Here is a 22,376-nt window from a genome sequence, read left to right as displayed (position 1 = left end):
TTAACCACTCTTAAAACCACACACTCGTTGCAGAGGAGTTTTAAACCAAAGCATTTTCACTTTGTGGTTGTATCTGTGTAGAACTGGGCTGAGTTGGGCTGCAAGAGAGTGGATTTGCAGCATTTTCGTTGCCTTTGGTTTCCTGGTTTTATCTTTTATTTTTAAATTGTTTTCATCCCTTCTTCATGAAAAGCTGCCCAGAGAGCAACATGTTACGGGGCATTAGACAAATGTCATGAATGAGTGAATAAATAAATATGAAGCTTAAAAATAAAATAAAAAAACCCCACAAGATCAGGAGAAACATGAACAAACAAACAAAAATATTTGGTTTGAACAAAGCGCCAACCCTTGGGAATAATTGCAAAGTACCTTCTCTCCAGGCGTCACTGAAATTCTCCATATGCAGTGTGTATACGAAGGGTAGCCATTTGGAAACCCAGGAGAGGAGAAGTTGCCTGTAGACTCTTGCAGTGTTTCTCCACACGCTGAAAGAAATTAGATATTATAGCAGCTGAGGGTTGCCTGACAAAGTGCAAAGAAATTGTGTTTCTTCTTTACTGTGAATAATTAACAGCAGAGGCGGGAGATGCTTTATACAAACCAACATTTTTGAAACAATCTGACAAGGACATTTTGTCCTGTCCAAAATATTATTTCCATGTCCTTTCCCCTTACTTTAAATCAAAATAAAAAATTACAGCATGCCTTTAAATGTCACTGCTGAGCATCAGGCAAGTAAATAGTAAAAACAACCTTATGTTTCCACACAACAGGAAAATAAGCGGAACAATTGTCATGATGCTGAACACTAACCAGAATTGTTCATGTATTTTATATGTTAGATGAGGATATATTCATATCAAACTAAAAATTATTTTTAAAATATGTGCATAAATTTCTTGTAACAATACTGATAATAAAGCATAGCAAATATAACAACCAATGACTTTTATTTTATTGCTATACCTTATTCTTTTACTCTATTTCCTACTTAGCTGTCTAGCATACTGTTTCAGGGCAGAACGGGGTTCTGACTAATTTTTCCCTTCCCAGTGAATTTCAGTAGAAACTGAAGTATTTATCTGCTATTAAATTTCATTCACTTTTCACTCCAGCTTATCTGCCATTTATCCTTATAACTTTAAATCAACAACTTGTTTCTCCTGTTGATTTGGTAGCATGGGCTGAAGGACAGCTCTTTGAAGCTCGTTACCTTGCCATTAGTAAGAGTAAGATCAGATTTTGCTAAAATACTCTGTCACATCCATTTTGAGGACATTAAAATGCCACCTGCTACTCATTGAGGACTACAAGCATCATCATTTATCCATATTTTGTTATATGATGCAGCAATCTGTGATGGCTGAATTGGTGGTGGTAACAACAACAACATTTGTGCACTACCTAGTGTCCCACATTGTACACCTGGTACACTGTTTAGAACTTACTGTATTTTTCTGTGTATAACAGGCCCCCGTGTATAAGATGCCCACTATTTTGGGGGACTCGAAATTAAGAAAATAGGGGGAGATTGCCCAGAGTTGTTGAGCTTTTTTGGAGGGGGGAAATCACTGGCCGAAAATCGTCTGGCCAATTGCCGCAACAACAGCCAGTCAACTGCAGCCTTCACTGCAGCCACCAATCACCCAAAAAACCACAGATGACAATCTCCTACTCAAAGCTGTGACCAATCACCCATCCCTCCCCACTCAGAACTACCCATGTATAAAACGACCCCAATTTTTTAGATCTCCCTTCCTTAAAAGCACACATTCATAAATTCAGGGTTCTGCACTGGAAAAATCTCTGACTAATGCAAGAACACTTAACAAAACTGTGAGTTTAGACCTGCAGACGAGAGAAAGCTGCGTACAAACTTGCTACTGTTTGGTGTAAAGTTATTCAATTTCCCCTGTAATGTCACCTCAGGACAATTCTGACCATAAAAAACCCAAGATGTAATGTTTGCTGAAGATGCCAAAATGGACTTATGAAGTTATGAAAAATTCTAAGACCTCTGTCTGGTATATTAAAATTAAATCTGACCACAAAGGGCTGGGTATCTGTGTGAATAAACCTCCTCACCCCACCTCCTGGTAAGATACGTGTTTACTCAGCCTCGGTTTTTGAACTATGCTCGCAGTATATCTGACTGGTACACTATTTTAGCAGGCAAAAAAAATGGTTGTCTTTGTTTATGAGGACTGTAGATACCTCTATTCACTTAAGAATGTTCTATAAGGTCAGATGATTTCAAAATTAGATGGTTGCTGGCTAATGTAGACAACTCCATTCCTATAGATAGTTTTATATGCACTAAGAGCAAAAAAGTTACAGGCTACTTTTTTGACCCAAAGCATAGTTGACTGTCAAGGAGATTTTTTAAAAAAATCTAAATAATTTGGGGAACTTAACTATTTCAAATTTTGACAACTTGCATATCTGATGTTTAACTTACTCTTGGATTGCCTCATTTGTTTTTGTGAGTTATGCTGTAATCGCCATTGGCTACAAACAGAAATCTATCTGTCTGAACATCAGATCAACAGTAAATGACAGTGTAAGAGCTGCCAGCTGGCAAGATTACAAGTGTAATCAAAAGTCAAATTAAATATAAATGATTTGCAGAATCTTTAAACATATGGGAGAGGGGAAACCCACAAGATTTTGTTTAAAGACAGACAATAATGTTCAATAATGCTAAATCTTATTTAAGGTTGAATGAGGCAGTACATGAAAACACGGGACTTAAAGTATATGTTGAGGAATAAAGACAAGCCCTGGCTTAGCCTAAAACCTTTTCCTCTCTGTCTCTCCACAAAGCACACATCACATAGCATTTAATCAAAGTATAGCTACGTATTAAATAATGTATTCAGTACCACATCAAATGACCACACCAGTTTATTTTTAACACCGCAATTGTTGGTAACTCCACTAAACTGCAGAGATTAATATATTGGGAGAGGAATACTGTGTAGCACTATTAAGATTGTTCCATCAGCAAAAGAACTTATGCTTGCCAAAGGGAACAATCTCTCTCCTCTGCCCTCACAGGGGACAGATCTGGGGTTCTCCCAGCCCCCCAGAGCTGATGGAGCACAGGAAGGGAAAGAAAAGTTTCAGGGCCTGAGATTTTCTGTCAAAGCACTGGGAAACTTCCCAACCCAGGCGTCCATTAACATATGGAAATATTTTTCTTATAGGCTTTACTAGCTATCCCTTTGCCTACATTTCCTTCATTTCTTTAGCTTAAAGCCCTGTCAAAAAAAAGGGCATTCACCCCAGTTATTCCAAGTGTTCAGTGCAAATGTCCTATTGGCATTAATTGGATTAATTCAAGAAGACCTGCACCACCCCACAAGCCCTGTCATTTGTAGCTAACCGATCTAAAACATAGCCTGCTCAGAAAAGACCATGATGCCATTTGTCACAAATTAAATGCTACCCTTGACAAATTTCTTATTCTGCTTTTGGTTAGGCAACACTTTGGTTGTCCTAGTTGAAAGGTGAAATTCATTACAGTGGGTCTGTAGTTCCTAATGTTATTAGTTAAAATTCCAACACATGAGAATTCGAAGGATTTCAGTTCATTTGGAACTGCCAAAATTTGCAACATACACATTATTTGTAAGCTTATAAAATGGCTTGCTGTTAACAAACTTTAATTATATGTTACAACCTGTTAATAATAGGTTTCATTATGCTGAAGTTAGTCCTTAGAAAATGTGAATAAGGCACTGTAGCCCCTTTGGTATTTTTTAATTTACATTTCTTTTTAAATATATTGAAGGGGGTTACAGTGCCTTATTTATGCACAATTCCTAACGACTAACTTCAGCATTTTTCATGCCACAAAAACCTTATTACTTACTTACTTACATACAGACACAGACATACAGAGAGAGAGAGAGAGAGAGAGAGAGAGATTAAGAAATTTTATGAAGTTTAACACAGCTTTATATTGCCTGTATTGCCTGGTTAGATGCCAGTTCTTCTACCATGAGTTGTTTCTTTGGCATGCTTATATCACACATATGCCTTGTGAATTGTTTATAATAATTATCAGAACTACGGAGTGGTGCAAAAAAAAAAAAAATGCTCCTGAAGGGGAAAAAATACATAGCTGAAGCTGGGGGATGCCTATCTTCTTTCTTCCTTCTCTAATTGGTTCCTCTGAAACAGACAAGAACTAGCAGGTGTGAGAGATTAGCATCACACAAGACATGCTCTGTGTTGCAGAGGCAAGGGCTGTGGGCAGGAAAGAGAAGTTATACATGGACAAGGGTGAGTGGTGACCAATCACATTTTTAGGAGGGAAGATTGTGAGAAGATGCGGTTAAGGCTTCATGGATCTAGGACAGGCATAGGCAAACCTGGCCCTCCAGATGTTTTGGGGCTACAACTCCCATCATTCCTAGCTAACAGAACCTGTGGTCAGGGATGATGGGCATTGTAGTCCCAAAACATCTGGACGGCCGAGTTTGCCTATGCCTGATCTAGGAACTAGTTAACTGATCTGCAAGAGAGGGAGAGTGGCCAAAGAAATAAAGTTTTGGACCAAGTGACCAAGGTACTATCAAGACTCTCTGCAGCAAGAGGTCCAGACCAAGCATGATTGTTATTGTATAAAGAATTCCTGTACAAAGAGCTGTTCGGTGCAATTGTTTTGCAGGGCATCTGGATTCCGCTGCTGAGATATGTTAAACAAACCCATCATTCATCTAAACATAGCTCCAGGCTTAAAGTACAATATCTTAAATAAGAACTGAGAGAATGAATCATGTTTTTTCCCACTTCCTTATCCAGCAAGTGAACAGCTACAGTAAGCAAGCACAGAAATGCCATATGAGTCAGTAAATTCAGATTCAGGCCATTCATACCTTAGTGCCTAATGTCCCAGAGCTACCACACTTTAAAATGCTTATGATCTCAGCTATCTCAAATATGTGTTAACTGCCTGAATGAAAACCGATTAGAAACAGATTATTCAAAACTATCCGTTAGTGCGCATGAATTCTGCAGGAAAGCATGCTTTATTGGGCATATGTTTTATGGTGCGGTACCTGGACATCTGTACAGCTTTCTTGCTTGTGCAATATCTCCTTTACTTAATCTTGTGCGCTGACCAATGGCTGGTCGGATTCCATTATCATCACGGGAAGGAAGGATGGTGTCCAGAAACATGCCCCTAAAAAAATTTAAAAAAACAAGAAACCCAATCAGGTTTCATATCAAACTAAGCTATCAAAATCTAACTTTTGCTTATGTATATTGCAATGTTCTTGGCCAAATTAGATCTCAAATAAATAAATAAATAAATAAATAGGCATAATGGAAAACTTGAGAGTGGCTTGTTTGATTAAATTGGTTTGTTGTTGACAACCATGCAACAACAGTTTGGGAAACTGTTCTGCTCAAGTCCCTGTTCCTTAGCAAACTGTCAACAATTCCGAACATCAATTGATATTGTGCAATGAAATTAAATTAATATCAAGAGCAACATATCCCACACTAAACTGTTAGTTTTCATATAATTAGTACAATGAAATCTGCTTCAAATGCTGCTTTTGCTTTTGAGGAACCATAATCATTTTCTTGTTCCTAATCATTTCCACAACTGCTTGAATATATGCAAGGTAGATTATGCTTATAGACTGTTTCGATCAGGTGCTGTTCACCATGCTAGCATACTTTATTCTAAGCATTTATTTGTCAATGCAATCTTTGAAAAGGGTCATAGGTCTATCAGAAAACTCTTACTTTTATAATCATAGTCAACGGTAGATGCAATCTTTTGAACTGTGGTGGAATTTATTATGGGGGAAAATCAATAAATAAAAAGCCTGCCTGTCTATGTGGGGGGGGGGACACCACATTCAAAAGACATGCATAAAAGAACAAAGTCAGATTGATTCATCCTGTTACCAAGCACCATGAGTGCTTTCTGAAGGTTTCATTTTCCACCACAGTAATCTAAAAATGATCAAATTAGTGTCACTCACAATTAAGAAAAGATCTAATCTCTACGAGTAACAGAATTTCTAATATATAATGGCTGGGAACATTCCACATTGTTCCTGTTACTGGCAAAATGTTTTATATAGTAGCCTGGGATAACCTTTTTTCACCTTGGCACCTTTACCCCTTGTGTTCTGAGAAGGTTTATTCTATTTTGCTCCCTCCTAGTGACAAAATAGGACTTGTTCCCGTTGAAGGTAATGGCTATGATCTAGCAACCTAGCCCAGGAAGTTCCCCATTGTCTACTATGAAAAAGAAAACTCTGAGAGCAAGGGAGCAGTTTTTCTTCTCTTTTTCTTTTAAAGTGGGGATTACTGTAAGACAAGTGTAAGAAAAGTCTATCAATGATCATTATGAGAACATACTTATAAAATAATCAGATATCTAAGAGAACCATTTTCACAACTATTAGCTTGAGGAGCTACAACATGATAAACCTCTTTGGTCAATTGCCTGAATCAAAACTACTACATCTATAAAATATATACACAAAGAAGAATAGAATTAAAAGTCAAAAGGTATAACCTGAGACTCCAACCTTGAGAAGGTGTTCCTGGCATAGTGCATAATGCTATCAAAATCATATGGCTCCCCCAGAGAATTCACTTCTCCAGGCTCCATCTTCAAAAAGTTGTACTCCTGACCTATAATTCATAAGCAAGATCTCATGTAAGCCTTTCCTAAAAAGAAAGAGAAAAACAGAAGAAAACAGAAGTCCCAGCCCTTCTACTTACATACAGTACTGCTGTGCATTCACCTCTGACAATGCATGAGTGAATATATCCACTTTGGAGATATTTAGACCTCCTCAGAATTCGAGACAACCCAAAGTGGTCTGAGATGGAATGGGCTGATCTTGAGACTTTGGAACCACCTCAGGACTTTTGTAGGATGTTTTATTTTTCTGGCCCAGTACAATGCATTTTAGTATCTCCTGAAGCACATCCAGCCTCTCTATAACTGGACACATTAGGCAAAGAGAAAGGGAGGCAGGAGAGGAGGGGCACATCAAGTTTTACCCTCTATCCTAACTTTTCCTCTATCCATTTGTTTGGAGCACTGAATGGTGTTTCTGGGCAACCTTGACCAATTCCTGCCACAACATTGGGATCTAAAGGTGAGTTTTCACATCTTACGACTATTGCAGAGTACTGGTGGTATAGTGTTTTTTAAGGTTTTGATGCTATGCCCCTCAGGAACAAATATTACATTTATATGTCAGACTCTCAGGTATCACCTGTTCATAACCTGGCAAGTTCGCCTTAGCCATTCCTCATTCAGTCAGAGAAACTCAATACTGATGAAGCCAAACGTTTCTGCACAACTATCAACAGCTTTTTGATTCATTCTTAATGCAATCATTCTTAAATATCAATTTTTCCTCATGAATCAAATTATTCTTTTAACAGTCCTATGAAACCCCATCTTACTGTGCTACGTGCTATGCTGAATAGGAAGAAAGCCAAATGGAGACAAATATTCTGGGACTACTTTCTGTCCTTATCTGACTCATTCATTATATATTCTTAATGTCATGTTTGCTACTCTGACTATTGCTGTGGGAACATAAAAATCAAGGTTTTTTGATGCTGTTAACATAATGTGGAACTGATTTTGTAACCCATTCCTACACTCATTATTATTTATTATCTACAGCATATTTTTAATTTTCAAAGGGCTTTATCATATTCATTGGAGCCTTGTACTACCATGTATGAACATAATTTCAACCAACACATAGTTTCTCCTCACAACCAACCCTTTTCCATATTCTACTGGCTGCTCCTATTCTTCATTTCCAAATATAGAGACATTTCTCTCTATGCACCCAGGAAATTCAAATAGTTTCTTAAAGGGTTTAAAGATGTGGTTCACTCATTCAAGTGTTAGAGACAAATAAATCATCTGCAAAGATGCCTAGGGGCACATACCTTCAATATAACCAATTAACAACAACAACAACAGCTTTTTCAAACAAGGGTAAACTGCCAAGCAGGCAGCTTGAGGCTATGGAGACTGCATAAGCTATCAATTGCTTTTACTAAGTATTCACTGTATTAACATAAAGTACCTTGCATAATAGGGACGCAGGTGGCGCTGTTGGGATGCGGGTGGCGCTGTGGGTTAAACCACAGAGCCTAGGACTTGCCGATCAGAAGGTCGGCAGTTCAAATCCCCACAACAGGGTGAGCTCCTGTTGCTCGATTCCTGCTCCTGCCAATCTATCAGTTCAAAAGCACATCAAAGTGCAACTAGGTAAATAGGTACTGCTCCGGCAAGAAGGTAAATGGCATTTCCGTGTGCTGCTCTGGTTTCGCCAGAAGTGGCTTACTCATGCTGGCCACATGACCCAGAAAAACTATCTGCGGACAAATGTCAGCTCCCTCAGCCAGTAAAGCGATATGAGCGCTGCAACCCCAGAGTTGTTCGCGACTGGACTTAACTGCCTGGGGTCCTTTAACTTTACCTTGCATAATGCAGATGTCTCATATAAACACCCACTCTGATCAGCACAGCTGAATTTTGCTGTTTTAGCACTATCCAGTTAAACCAATGTGCAAGAACCTCAAGAGCCGCAAGCAAATAAAATGGAGCAGCATTTTAAAATATAAGACACCACACTAAAATATAAGAAAGCACACTAAAATGGTCTCACCTGGCTGAATGTTTTCTCTGATGATGGTTACATGATCATCTCTGTCTGGTCTTGTGTGTTCATGCCAAAATCCTATCACATGTCCCAGCTCATGAACAACAATTCCAAATTTATCACAGTTCTTGCCAATAGAAATTGCCTGAGGGCCATTACCCCTTCGGCCTACATAAGAACAGCACCTGTAATTTAGAAGAAGAACACGGATGAAAACTTATGTGAATATTGCTCGTTGCCAAAAAGGTGCTGCAATTTGCATTTTAATCTTCTGAAAATCATTAGTTTTTCTGTGGTTTGTCAAGAAGATTAAACTTTGGCTCTCTCTCTTTTTTTATATAAAAAAGTAAACGTTTAATTGTACAATTTTCTTCTTGGAGATAGGGGTGGAGGTATAAGAAGCATTTGTTTTTACAGCATGAACGCTTAAAATCATATGGTCCTTGAGGAGGTCAGCCAAAATTAATTCAATCACCAGCAAAAGTAAAAGACTCACAAAGGAAAGTATTTCTGAGGAAAAAATGGTGCAACATCACTTCCCCCTCAAATTCTTTATCAGTTTAATGTGGGGCTGCAGATACATTTAAATATTTTTAACACCTAGTGATTTGAAAGTCATTAAATATGCTTTCAAGTTGTGGAGTATTCCAAACTGTGATATAAAACATATTTATAAAAAGAAAGCCATTAATTATTATTTTTTCTAGTCAGTTCTAACACAAACCAGACATGATGACAGGAGATTCTGGTGTCACTTAAAAGCTTTAATAGTAGCTACCATTGATGGTAGCCTGAATAATTTTTTTCTCTGTGGCACTCTGGGAGAGGGGCTAATCATTTCTTCCTGTGCCAATTCACCAACTTAAATTCCTCTTGAATTTCCAGGTATCATATATGATGTTTAGATGCACCTGTTGCCAAATATCTTTTTTTAAAGCATAAAGGCCCTGGGAATTCTGGATGGTAGTAGATTTAGCCAATTTCCCCCCCTTTACTTATATTTTGTATACCACTTGATAAAACCTCTAAGCAATTTAGGAGCACAGTGACATGACTAATGAGGCTGAAACAATTATTTACCACAGAGGATATAAGCAGGGTTGTATCCAATTAAGTCCAACTCAGAGTAAACCCACTGAATCCAATGGACTTGTGACTTATGACTCACTCGTTCATTGATTTCAGTGGATCTGCTACGAATGTGACTCAGTAGAATACAACTTTTAAAGCAATGGACTTCATCTGGCAATTTGGAACACACTAATGGGTGATGAGCTACAACAGCAACAATACAAATAAATATTACAAAATTAAGAAATGTGTCTCCAAATACATGTTGAGGTTGAAGGGTGGGAAGTCCTAATCCCCTGATCTTCCCTGCTGGAGGGGTTTCGGATATGGCAGAGGTGGTCATCTGCCAACATCTGCTGGTTGTGGGTGCTCCGGAGGCCCCCACGGAAAGTGTTGCCATCATGAAACTACAGACCATTGTGTTCCCACCAGTGACATAAACCACAGGGCCTTGAACTGGTGGAAGGCTCAACAAAGCTGCCCATGGATCTACTAGATCCAAAACTGATCCCTCCTGCTGAGAGTGACACAATTCAGAACCCTCATCCGAAGAAGAAGAAGAAGAAGAAGAAGAAGAAGAAGGAGGAGGAGGAGGAGGAGGAGGAGGAGGAGGAGGAGGAGGAGGAGGAGGGACCACATCATCTGTTATGGCCACTGCAAGCACAGGGCTTGCTCAAGTTTGGATTCAGTTAAAAAGAATAGCAGTCCCATGGAATAACTTTGGGCCCCAGGAAGTCAATGCCCATACCACATTCTCTGAACTCTGCATTGTACAGGACAGTCTTACAGTGGTTGAGCTGCTGGTCTGTAGCCTCCTAGTTCATACTCCCCGATTTTCTTTGCTTCTGAACTCCTCCACAATAAAATCACAACGCTTAAGTATCTACACATGTATTGTTCCCTTAAATTCTTCCCTCAAGGGTTCTCCTGACTGGGAATCATATTGATGTGGCAATGCTCACAGAAATGATGAATGACAACCTTCTATATTGGCTTGGAGCAAACTAATCCTAAACATTACAGAAATAAAACTTCGAACATGAGCAAAGATGTGATAGCCGGATTATGTGGCAAAAAGATTCCATTAGAAAGACTCTCCTCCCTGAAAGAGAGGGGAGTGGTTGTGGGCGGGAGCCCGAGCACCGCCTCTAGCCTTTTCTAGCCCATTAACCTTATATCACGTGTCCCTGTGTCTTCATTTCACTTCGCGGGGGTCAGGTCCTCGAACCACAATCACACTTTGGATAAAATGTTCTGAAAGAGGATACTAGTTCACATGATTTTTGAAAGATGCCTAGGAAATGCCCTTGCCTGAGCTCACCTCCACCACACTACAAACTGCTATAGAATATAATTTTGTCTAAAATATGATGATTCAGTCAATTTAAAGTCCTCTTGGTGTCAATGGACCTTTTTTAAAAAAATACAGTTTGACTCACAGCTTAAATTGAATGAATTAAATACATATATTATGTGTTTATATAATTTATTATGCAAGCAGGATCCTTTATGTATAAACTTAATATTTTTAGCCCAGAGTAGGCATAGGTCTGCATAAAAACAAGCTTTATGAAAACCCACTTTGCAAAACAATACTCTTTTAAAGCTAATGGGTTAGTGAAATAGAGCTCTCTGTTTAAGACAGGGGATTTAAATCCTCTGAAGATAGTAACTTATTATCAGCTTCTGACCCATTTCAGCAATCCACTGCTTTTTAAGGTCATGTACGTCATGTTGGAGTGGGGGGGGGTGTAAAGTATTTTAGTGATAAGCACCACATCTTAGGAAAATTATTTTTCCTTTTTCCTTTTTTTTTCCTTTTTGAAAAACAAAAGTTAATCATTCTAAGTCTGTGCTACATATAATCTCTTCTTCCCATCTGTTCAGCCCCAATATCCCCACCTGCTCCCCGACAAGTGTCTTGCTGCTCTCTGTAGATCACCAATGAATACATTTGTTACCTTCTAATAGCCCTGCAGATCCTAATTCATAAAAAGTTAGTTAACCTGCAACCTTGGCGTTATTAGCACCATGCTCTAACCAACTGAGCTGTCCAGGCAGAAGAAAACAAGTAAGGGTAGGGCTGGGAAAGACTCGTTGCCTGAAACCACAGAGAGCCGCTTCTAGCTAGTGTAGCCAATGCTGAGCTGGATAGATCAGTATAAGGCAGCTTGCTATGTACATATGCAGTTACATTACTGAAAAAGAACTAAATATTAGAATACAGTGGTACCTCAGGTTAAGAACTTAATTCGGTCCGTTCTTAACCTGAAACTGTTCTTAACCTGAGGTACCACTTTAGCTAATGGGGCCTCCTGCTGCCGCCATGTCGCTGCCGCATGATTTCTGTTCTCATCCTGAGGTAAAGTTCTTAAACCGAAGTACTATTCCTGGGTTAGCGGAGTCTGTAACCTGAAGCGTCTGTAACCTGAAGCCTCTGTAACCCGAGGCACCACTGTATTTTCAAAATCAGCTGTCCACAGCAGTTTCTTAACGCTCATCACGCTTAGTGCATTTTAGGAGTTTCATGCTGATAACACTGGGCAACAATTTTTTACCTTTTGAATGTTGTCTAGATTTCTACAATTGATTTAGGGTATTTTTTCACTGCTGAATCAGGAAATGGCATCCGTTTCTCTCCGTCAGGTCAGGTTTTTGTGCTATGTTGATTTGTAAAAAATCAGATCTTGTGACAAAATCGATTACATTTTTGTGGCATTATCAGCTGATATTTGTCAACACATATCATCCTAAATATGTTTTTAAGAGAAAAAAATGTTTTTCCAACAACATATATTGATTACCTGATAGAAACATCGATTACTGTAAACTGAATGGTGGGCATTGATAAAGGTAAGTACACGTAAATTGCATGTTGCTTCACTATTTTTCAAACTTCAGGGCTTGAACTTCCATTTCTTGGAACTCCTGGAATGCTCAGCGGCAGGGAGGTCTCTCTTCAGAGTCCAACAGTAGTCAGCCATCATGACTGCGTCCCAGCGACCCTGATACCTGGTCTCCATCTCTTTCATGTCCTGATGGAATCTCTCCCCCTTCTCGTCACTCCTTGAACCCAGGTTCTCAGTAAACTGGTCCATATGTGAAAATAGGTAGTGCATCTTGACGCTCATGTTGCAGCCCAGGTTTCTGAAAGCAGTCAGCATGTTGTTGACAGGTTCTGCATAGTTTCTGGCCTTATTGTTGCCAAGAAAGTTCTTCACTACCAGAACATATGACTTCCACGCTTCCAGTTCCACTTCGTTCATTGAGTTTCTGAACTCTGGATCTCTGATGAGCTGGCGGATCTGAGGACCGTCAAAGATGCCAGCTTTCAACTTCCCCATGGTCAATCCTGGAAAAGCCTGGCACAAATAAGTGAAGCAGTCATCATCCTTGTCCAGAGCCTTGGTGAACTGCTTGATTAAGCCGAGCTTGATGTGCAGCGGTGGGAAGAGTATTCTGTCTCTGTCCACCAGAGGGTCGTTGATGACGTTCCTTTCTTTGCAAGGCACCAATTCCTCCCGCACAGGCCCGTCCTTCTTCGTGTAATGCTGAGCACGGTCCCTACTATCCCACATGCACAGAAAACATGGGTACTTGGTGAAGCCAGACTGTTGTCCCAACAAAAAGTTCACCATCTTCAGGTCAACACAAAGAAACCACTTATGCTGATCATAACCAATTTTCTCCAGCACATACTTCACCGCTTCATAGTTCTCCTTCAGTGTACTCAAGTGAGCCAGGGGTATAGAGGCAAACTGGTTGCCGTTGTGTAGCAGAACAAATTTCAGTGATCGCTTGCTGCTGTCAATGAACAGTCTCCAATCTTTGGGTTCGTAGCTTGAGCAGAAGCTGCGCAATATCTGCACAGTACACCAAGTCCTTCTCTTACGAGAAAAACGGAGGTACTCTTGATGCCTGTTGCGAAAGAAGCTGATGTCATAGAGGAGTCTTTTCCCCTTCAATCTGGATGCCAACAGTTCAGCAGAGTCCTTTGACAAGCTGAGGTCGTGAACTAGATCATTCAACTCCTTTTGGGAAAATGGATGTGGAGCATCATCTTCAAGAACCACTTCTTCTTTTTCATGTCCTTCAACACTGGAGGCATCTTCGTCACTAATGTCAGGAAGTTCTCCGAAGATAGGCACTGGAATTTCATCACAATGAGCTACAGGACAACGTGCTGATTGAAGATCAGGATACTTGAGGCTGCTCCGGTTCTTTCTGTTGATCCCAGTCACATCAACAGCGCAGAAGTAGCAGTCAGTGACATGGTTTGTCGGCTCCCTCCAAACCATGGAAATTCCAAAGTTCAGACTCCTCTTGCCATTGGTCCACCCACGTAGAGTCTCGGTGCATGCCTTGCACACCATGTGTGGTGCCCAAGCTTTATCCTGGTCACCAAGTTTAATACCAAAATAACTTTATGCTTTGCCGCACCAATTTATGGAAGATTTCGAGGTTTTATGACTTCAAACTGATCCCTTTTCGACATAATCACCCAGAACTATCGGACCTGAATACTTGTCATTAAAATAATCATTTCCAATCAAAACAATTATTCGACATGGCATTTTACCCCCACCAACTTCTTCTAAAATGCTCCACACAAGCGTACATGTGAACAAAAACGTAAAAAAAGACATGTGGCCATAGCTCAAAAACTTGACCTGATTGAGCAAAACCTATGTGATTTTTGGATTCAGCGCGTCAGATTCATCCTAAATCAACTGAAAAAACGCAGACAACAAATTTGTTGTTGACCAGTGTAATTAATTGTACTTCAAAAGAAAGCAGCCATCATCAGCAACAGAGTCTTAAAATAACCGCCTTACTATAGACTACAACAGGGTCATTGGGACTCACTGCTTGGAGTGGCCTGCCAAGAACATATCTGATTCATCCAATTAAGTGCCTAGACTACCACTAAGGCAACAGTACTGAGTCAAAGGGTTAGGAATACAAAAGAGTGATGCTCGAAAAGAACACTGTGGTCTGTGTCACTATTGTGGCCACTTCTGCTAGGTGTGCTTGGCACACAGCCCAGCAATCCTCTGCAAACCATGCCAAAAGCCTGACTTTCCAGATCTTGATTTCTTTAATCTTTATTGCACCAGACAGTAGTTAAAGGCACTAACTATTTATGAATCTCTAATTCCATTTAATCATTCTAGCTGATCAATAATGGCAAGTAAAGTGCAATACCTGACAGTCTGAGAGAGCGCGAAACATTCTAAAGATGACATTAAACTTGCTGTTTGAGTAATATATTTTTTTCATGCTCCTGAGAGTTAAAAGCCTAAAGATGGGCTTTAAGCTGATTAGAGGAATTTGGAAACAGAACCAGGTCAAGTGCTTAGTGTTTATTTAGGCAGCTGGACTGTAAAAGGTGTGATAGTCTAAAGCATCTTATACAATGACAGCAGAAGGCTAACATTATATGAACTGAACACCCCCTTGCATGAGCATGATAACTCAAAATACCTTCCATCTCTAGTTGCAAGATAATTCACAATGCAAAAGTCAGTTTATGAGATCATCTAGCTAGTTATGTCGTTAATGAGTCTGCAGTTTGCCTTTAAGCCAGAAAGCAGAACTATTACTCTGCATATAAAAATTCGGAACTAACTTTGTTTTGACTACCGTATTTTTCGCACCATAGGACGCACCAGACAATAGGACGCGCCTTGTTTTAGAGCGGGGAGAACAAGAAAAAAAAAATCTCCCCCTCTCTGCCCAGCGCCCCTTCAGCGAAGTGGAAGGAGGCGCTGCGCAGAGAGGAGGAGAATTTTCCCCCTCTTGTTTTCCTGCTCTAAAACAAGGTGCCGTTTAAGGTGCGTTCAGGCGGCTACCTTGGAAGCCTGGAGAGCGAGAGGGGTCGGTGTGCACCGACCCCTCTCGCTCTCCAGGCTTCAGGTTCCTTTCGACCTGCTCTTTGGGGCTGGCAGGGGGAAGCCCACCACCAGCCCCAAAGAGCAGGTCAGGGAGCAGTGGAAAGGCGCAGCGGAGAGGCTGCTGCCATAGTCACGCGTCACTTCTCCAGCCGGGAGAGGGTCGCGGGGCTATGGCGTCTTTGCTCCATAGGACGCACACACATTTCCCCTTCATTTTTGAAGGGGGAAAAGTGTGTCCTATAGAGCGAAAAATACGGTAAGTAAGTCTTAAGATCGGTTGTGAAATACAGACTTTGCTGTCAAAATCACTGTACTGTATAATCAGATCATGGATGAGGGAGATTTTATTCTGGGCTGACCTGGCATTCAACAGCAGCAGGTGCAGACTGGAGGGGCTGGCACATGGCACATGGCACATGGCACAGTCACTAACAGCCTGTGCCGGCTGCCCCCTACCTGGCCTCCCCCTCCTCCCACACCATACCTCCTCCTACCCAGAACCACTGTAACTGGGCCTCCCACTGCTCTCCCCCACTCCTTTCCTCCCAGGCACATCCCACAAAATGCCCTTACACTAAAAAAAGGAATTTTAAAGAATATAAAAAACAATTTAAAAGAAGAAGCCAGCTCTGTTGAGGAGCAGCATCAGTCCTTATTAAACCTGCCAGGCCTTGCCCTGGGCCAGGTGGATTGAGGCAGGAGAAGGGCCCCCAGGCTCTCAGCAGGGGGAGGTGACCATTCAGGTATTGTGGTCCTGAGTTATTTAGGGCATTCTATGCCACCAACAAAACTTTGAAAATGGCTCTGTACCTAACAGGCAGATAGTGCAGCACTTTTAAAATAGATACAGTATGTGCAAGAGCAAGCATTACTGCCAGATTCTGTACTAGCTACAGTTTCCAAACTAATTCCAAGCACATTACAATAATCCAGGCGTGAGGTTACCAACACATGAACCACAGTGGCTAGGGTATCCCTGTCCTGATAAAAACATCACCTGAAGCTGGTTATAGGAACTCCCTCCATCAAGGTTATTTGAGCCTCTAGTGACAAATATGTGGGATAAGTATAGTCTCGTATAACCAGCATGCTTAGCTCTACTTAATGGATGAAAGGGTTAAGGCCATAGAGTACACAGTTCTGTCAGACTTAACTAAGTCACACCCCCTCACCTTGGGATGAAAGTTTACCAAAAACCTTGTTGCCTCTCTCTTCCACCATGTGAATCCAACCACAACCGTCTGAGATAATCGCTCTAAGCCCAGACCGTGTGGCTTTAGCAAATCATCATTGTGTTTCTATATAAATAATTTAGAAACATTTTACCACTTTTTGAAACTAAGTTTTGCTGCCTGTGTTTTCTTGTTACTGTATGGGAAAGCACATTAATCTGACCTTTGGAGAGTTTGTAAATATTAACTGATGACACTGCAACCCAAATCTCCTAATAACGGCTCTCAAGAGTTTCATATAGATGTTGAAAAGCACTGGAGACAAAATAGTGCCCTGAGGCATCACACAACATAATTGCCAGGTGGGAGGCACATAGGGTTATATCTAATATTAGTCACAACTAGTTGACATCACCTTGCCAACAAAGGTCCGTATAGTTAAAGCCATGGTTTTCCCAGTAGTGATGTATGGAAGTGAGAGCTGGACCATCAAGAAGACTGATCGCCGAAGAATTAATGCTTTTGAATTATGGTGCTGGAGGAGACTCTTGAGAGTCCCATGGGCTGCAAGAAGATCAAACGTATCCATTCTGAAGGAAATCAGCCCTGAGTGCTCACTGGAAGGACAGATCCTGAAGCTGAGGCTCCAATACTTTGGCCACCTCATGAGAAGAGAAGACTCCCTGGAAAAGACCCTGATGTTAGGAAAGATTGAGGGCACAAGGAGAAGGGGACGACAGAGGACAAGATGGCTGGACAGTGTTCTCGAAGCTACAAACATGAGCCTGACCAAACTGCGGGAGGCAGTAGAAGACAGGAGTGCCTGGTGTGCTCTGGTCCATGGGGTCACAAAGAGTCGGACATGACTAAACGACTAAACAACAACAACAAGCCACAACTAGAGGAGACTTATTGAAATTAATGACATGACTAATTTAGGTCAATGAATTTCATGGGGTCTACTCTGAGTAAAACTAAACCGGCTACGATTCATAGTCACCCAGTGCAACTCACTGAACCTGGCCCCACAAGTAGCAGTAGAGCCACTATAAAACAGTGCCCCCCTCCCAACACAAAAAGATAGTCCAGATGATACTGTGGTCAATGGCATTGAAAGTCACTGAGAGATTGAGAAGAAACAACAGGATCACAGTTCCCCTGTTCCTCTATCAAAGAGGTTACTCTAAGTAATTATCATTGGTAGGCAGAGACTATTAATGAAACACACACACACCATGGTCTAACTTCTAAATCAAAATTATTCAAAGGTGGCACTAGAATTCCTATTTACCTTGGAGAGGACTCAGAGAGTGCACCATATCTCAGATTCCACTGAACAAGGGACCTGGATACTAAGAACTATGCAACTAGTTCTGCAAAGCAAAGAGCTTTTCAAACAGCCAGCCCTGCATGTTGCATGGCAAACCTCCTGAAAGTAAAGAGGGGTTCAAAGCCATTGTGATATGGCACAAGGTTTGCCATTCAAATGGGAGAGAAAAACTAAAATCCCACTGGGTATGCCCACCAGATAGGGTTGCAAGGGACTAGCTCTTTATATCCTTGCAGCGAGCAGGATATCTAATACACATGTGGTATACATTGCAGGGTAGTTGCCCTAATAACAACTATGAGTACCACAGTCTTGAACTAGTTTTGACACAAATGCTCATTACAACACAGGGTGCCACCACACATCCATTCTTTTGTAACAAGCATTATATGGCGCAATATGTGTAATACAAGGGGACGTGGGTGGAGCTGTGCTCTAAACCACAGAGCCTAGGGCTTGCCAATTGGAAGGTCAGCAGTTTGAATCCCCACGGCGGGGTGAGCTCCTGTTGCTCAGTCCCAGCTCCTGCCCACCTAGCAGTTCAAAAGCACGTCAATAGGTAGTGCTCTGCCGGGAAGGTAAACTCCGTGTGCTGCTCTGGTTCGCCATAAGCGGCTTAGTCATGCTGGCCACATGACCAGGAAGCTGTCTGAGGACAAACGCCGGCTCCCTCGGCCAATAAAGCGAGATGAGCGCTGCAACCCCAGAGTCTGCAGTCCGTGATCTAAGAATCCAAACCGTTCCTGTTTACACCATTTGCGAAGCCAGCTGTTCACTTCCACTATTTTTCCCTCTCTCCCTGGGCCACGTCGTTCAACTGGGAGGACAGATGAGATGACAATTTGTGCATTTAATTACTTCAATTTCCTGCCCAGAGCCTCGTAGTCTCTTTTGATCTTCTGGAGGCTATTGCTTGCAGTGTCATTGGTTCCCACATGAACCAAGAGGAAGGGGCATTTGTCAGTGGGTTTTATGATTCCGTGCAGTCGTTCAGTTACTGGACCTAATGGTCAGGGGTACCTTTACCTTTGTGTGTAATACAACAACACTGCTGACTTTGACAAGGTTTAAAGATTTCCTACAAAAACATGTAGGAGAGCTAAGTGTAGACCACATGGAGGATGACAAAGTTTCATTTTCAACAGAATTAACTTCAAAGTGTATGTATGCTTACAATACTGATAAATGTGCCTCAGATTCACTAACTGATTTCCCTGCCCCCTATAAAGGCATATTTAATTACGGAAAGCTGATTATATACATCAAATGAATACTGTGAGCCTTATTCAGAGCTTTGTGTGTTCACCAGCTGGTGTCTATAAAACTTTCAAATAACGTAGAAACTTTAATTTCTTCAAATTCTGAGGTAGCTTTGTACATACAATAGGATACATGTAGAAAACTGTCTCAAGTGTTGCAATGAATGGCAAAGTCATTCTACACATGGAAGCTCCACATACATGTGAAGCATTTGCATACTTGGAAAACCTCAGACATGGGTCTTCAGTTTACGTTATACTTTTTATAATTGGCTTCAGATAAATAGTAATAAAACTATTTTTATTTATAAAACTCATATATCTATTACTAGATATATGGAGAAACGTGACTCAAAGAAGTAGGAGGCCCAGGGTTCGCTCTGATTGTTTAGAAATACACAATCGCTTTGAGGTCCTCTCCCCTAGCATGGAAGAAGAACAGACTCCATTTGAGGATCTCTCCCTCATTACAGTCGATCAGGTATATGAAGACGAGCAGCAAAGTCAGTCCTCAGGGAATGTGCAGGCGACCTTGGAACAGACAGCTCATGGAAGAACTCCGACCAGACCTAAGAGGAGGCGTGTAGTGGTGATAGGGGATTCCCTACTGAGGGGAACAGGAGCAGTGATCTGTGGGCCTGACAAGATGTCTCGGGAAGTGTGCTGTCTTCCTGGGGCTAAGATCCAAGATGTAACGGAACGACTGCATGGAATCATAAAACCCACTGACAAATACCCCTTCCTCTTGGTTCATGTGGGAACCAATGACACTGCAAGCAATAGCCTCCAGAAGATCAAAAGAGACTACGAGGCTCTGGGCAGGAAATTGAAGTAATTAAATGCACAAATTGTCATCTCATCTGTCCTCCCAGTTGAACGACGTGGCCCAGGGAGAGAGGGAAAAATAGTGGAAGTGAACAGCTGGCTTCGCAAATGGTGTAAACAGGAACGGTTTGGATTCTTAGATCACGGACTGCAGTTTCTAGAAGATGGATTTCTCGCAAGCGATGGGCTGCACCTCACAATGGTTGGGAGGAATGTTTTTGCCAAAAATCTCAGAAACCTCATCAGGAGGGCTTTAAACTGACTAATGTGGGGGAGGGAGACAGTGCTCCTGAAGGTAGGAGTCTATCAATTGATGAAGATGATCATCCAAATGTCATAGACCAAATGGAGCAAACAGCACGCAGACCTAGTGGTGGGAGGAAAAAATCCTTAAATAAGAGACACGGGGGAATGATTAATGGACTTCAATGTCTGTACACTAATGCGCAAAGCATGGGAAATAAACAAGATGAGCTTGAGCTCTTGGTACAGCAAACTAAATATGACATAATAGGCATCACTGAAACCTGGTGGGATAAGTCCCACGATTGGAATGTAATAATGGAGGTATACAATCTATTTCAGAGAAACAGACCAGTCAAGAAAGGAGGAGGAGTGGCGTTATATGTCAGGGATGTGTATACCTGTGAAGAGATCCAAGATTTAGAACCTCAAAGCCAAAGTGAGAGCATTTGGGTCAAAATTAAGGGAGAGAAGAATAACAGTGACCTCATTGTGGGATTTTACTATAGATCCCCAAGCCAAACGGAGGACATAGATGATGCCTTCCTGGAACAGATGACCAAGCATGCAAAAGGAAGGGAGATAGTAGTAATGGGGGACTTCAATTACCCGGATATTTGTTGGATGTCAAACTCAGCCAAGAGCATAAGGTCAAACAGATTCCTCACTGGCCTTGCAGACAACTTTGTTGTCCAGAAAGTGGGAGAAGCAACAAGAGGAACAGCCATTTTAGATCTGGTCCTAACCAATGTTGATGACCTGGTTAGTGGGGTAGAAGTGGAAGGATCATTAGGCGCGAGTGATCATGCTCTTCTGAAGTTTACTATACAGCGGAAAGGAGCAGCCAAGCATACTAGGACTCAATTTCTTGACTTTAAGAAAGCCGACTTCATAAAACTTAGGGAAGTGCTGGGTGAGATCCCATGGACAGTAATACTAAAAGGAAAGGGAGTTCATGATGGCTGGGAGTTTGTTAAGAGGGAGATAGTAAAAGCACAACTTCAGGCAATACCAATGAGACGGAAACATGGAAGGTGCCTATAGAAGCCAGGGTGGCTGTCTAAAGAACTTTTAACTGAGTTAAGATTTAAAAAGGATGTGTACAAAAAATGGAAAAGGGGGGAAAGCACCAAAGAGGAATTCAAACAAATAGCCAGCACGTGTAGACACAAAGTCAGAAAAGCTAAAGCACAGAATGAACTCAGGCTTGCTAGAGAGGTTAAAAGCAACAAAAAAGGCTTTTATGGGTATGTTCGTAGCAAAAGGAAGAAGAAAGAAACAGTGGGGTCATTCAGAGGAGAAGCTGGTGAAATGCAAACAGGGGACACAGAAAGGGCTGAACTCCTCAATGCCTTCCTTGCCTCAGTCTTCTCCGATAAAGAAAACAGTGCCCGACCTGAAGAATTTGGAGCAAATGATTCAGCAGAGGAAACACAGCCCATAATAACTAAGGAGATAGTACAAGAATGCTTGGCTAGTTTAGATGTATTCAAGTCTCCAGGGCCAGATGAACTGCATCCAAGAGTATTAAAAGAACTGGCAGGTGTGATCTCAGAACCACTGGCAGTCATCTTTGAGAATTCCTGGAGAACAGGCGAAGTCCCGGCAGACTGGAGGAGTGCAAATGTTGTCCCTATTTTCAAAAGGGGGGGAAGAGAGGACCCAACTAATTACCACCCAGTCAGTCTGACATCAATACCAGGGAAGATTCTGGAGCAGATCATTAAGCAAACAGTCTGTGAGCACCTAGAAAGGAATGCTGTGATCACCAATAGTCAGCATGGATTTCTGAAAAATAAGTCATGTCAGACTAACCTGATCTCGTTTTTTGACAGAATTACAAGCCTGGTAGATGAAGGGAACGCAGTGGATGTAGCCTACCTTGATTTCAGCAAGGCATTTGACAA

At 41.4% G+C, this 22,376-nt stretch overlaps 1 protein-coding gene across 3 annotated transcripts in view; it reads right to left on the bottom strand.

Annotated features, from left to right (window-relative positions):
• Positions 1-22,376, bottom strand: part of TLL1 (tolloid like 1) — a 135,214-nt gene that overhangs the window by 43,237 nt on the left and 69,601 nt on the right. For 2 of the 3 annotated variants that reach the window (XM_079991380.1, XM_079991378.1), the window contains exons 7-10: positions 8,682-8,860; positions 6,564-6,669; positions 5,070-5,194; positions 373-488 (exon numbers count right to left, since the gene is read on the bottom strand). In XM_079991380.1, the coding sequence (XP_079847506.1) occupies positions 373-488; positions 5,070-5,194; positions 6,564-6,669; positions 8,682-8,860 (526 nt within the window). Of the gene's footprint in view, positions 1-372; positions 489-5,069; positions 5,195-6,550; positions 6,670-8,681; positions 8,861-22,376 lie in introns of those variants that run through there. The other variant, XM_079991379.1, reaches the window with a different exon arrangement.

Source organism: Podarcis cretensis, assembly GCF_951804945.1.
Source record: "Podarcis cretensis genome assembly, chromosome: 9".
NCBI classification, from domain to species: domain Eukaryota; kingdom Metazoa; phylum Chordata; class Lepidosauria; order Squamata; family Lacertidae; genus Podarcis; species Podarcis cretensis.
The sequence above is the reverse complement of the archived record's forward strand: the minus strand, read 5'-3'. Positions and strand labels throughout refer to the sequence as shown.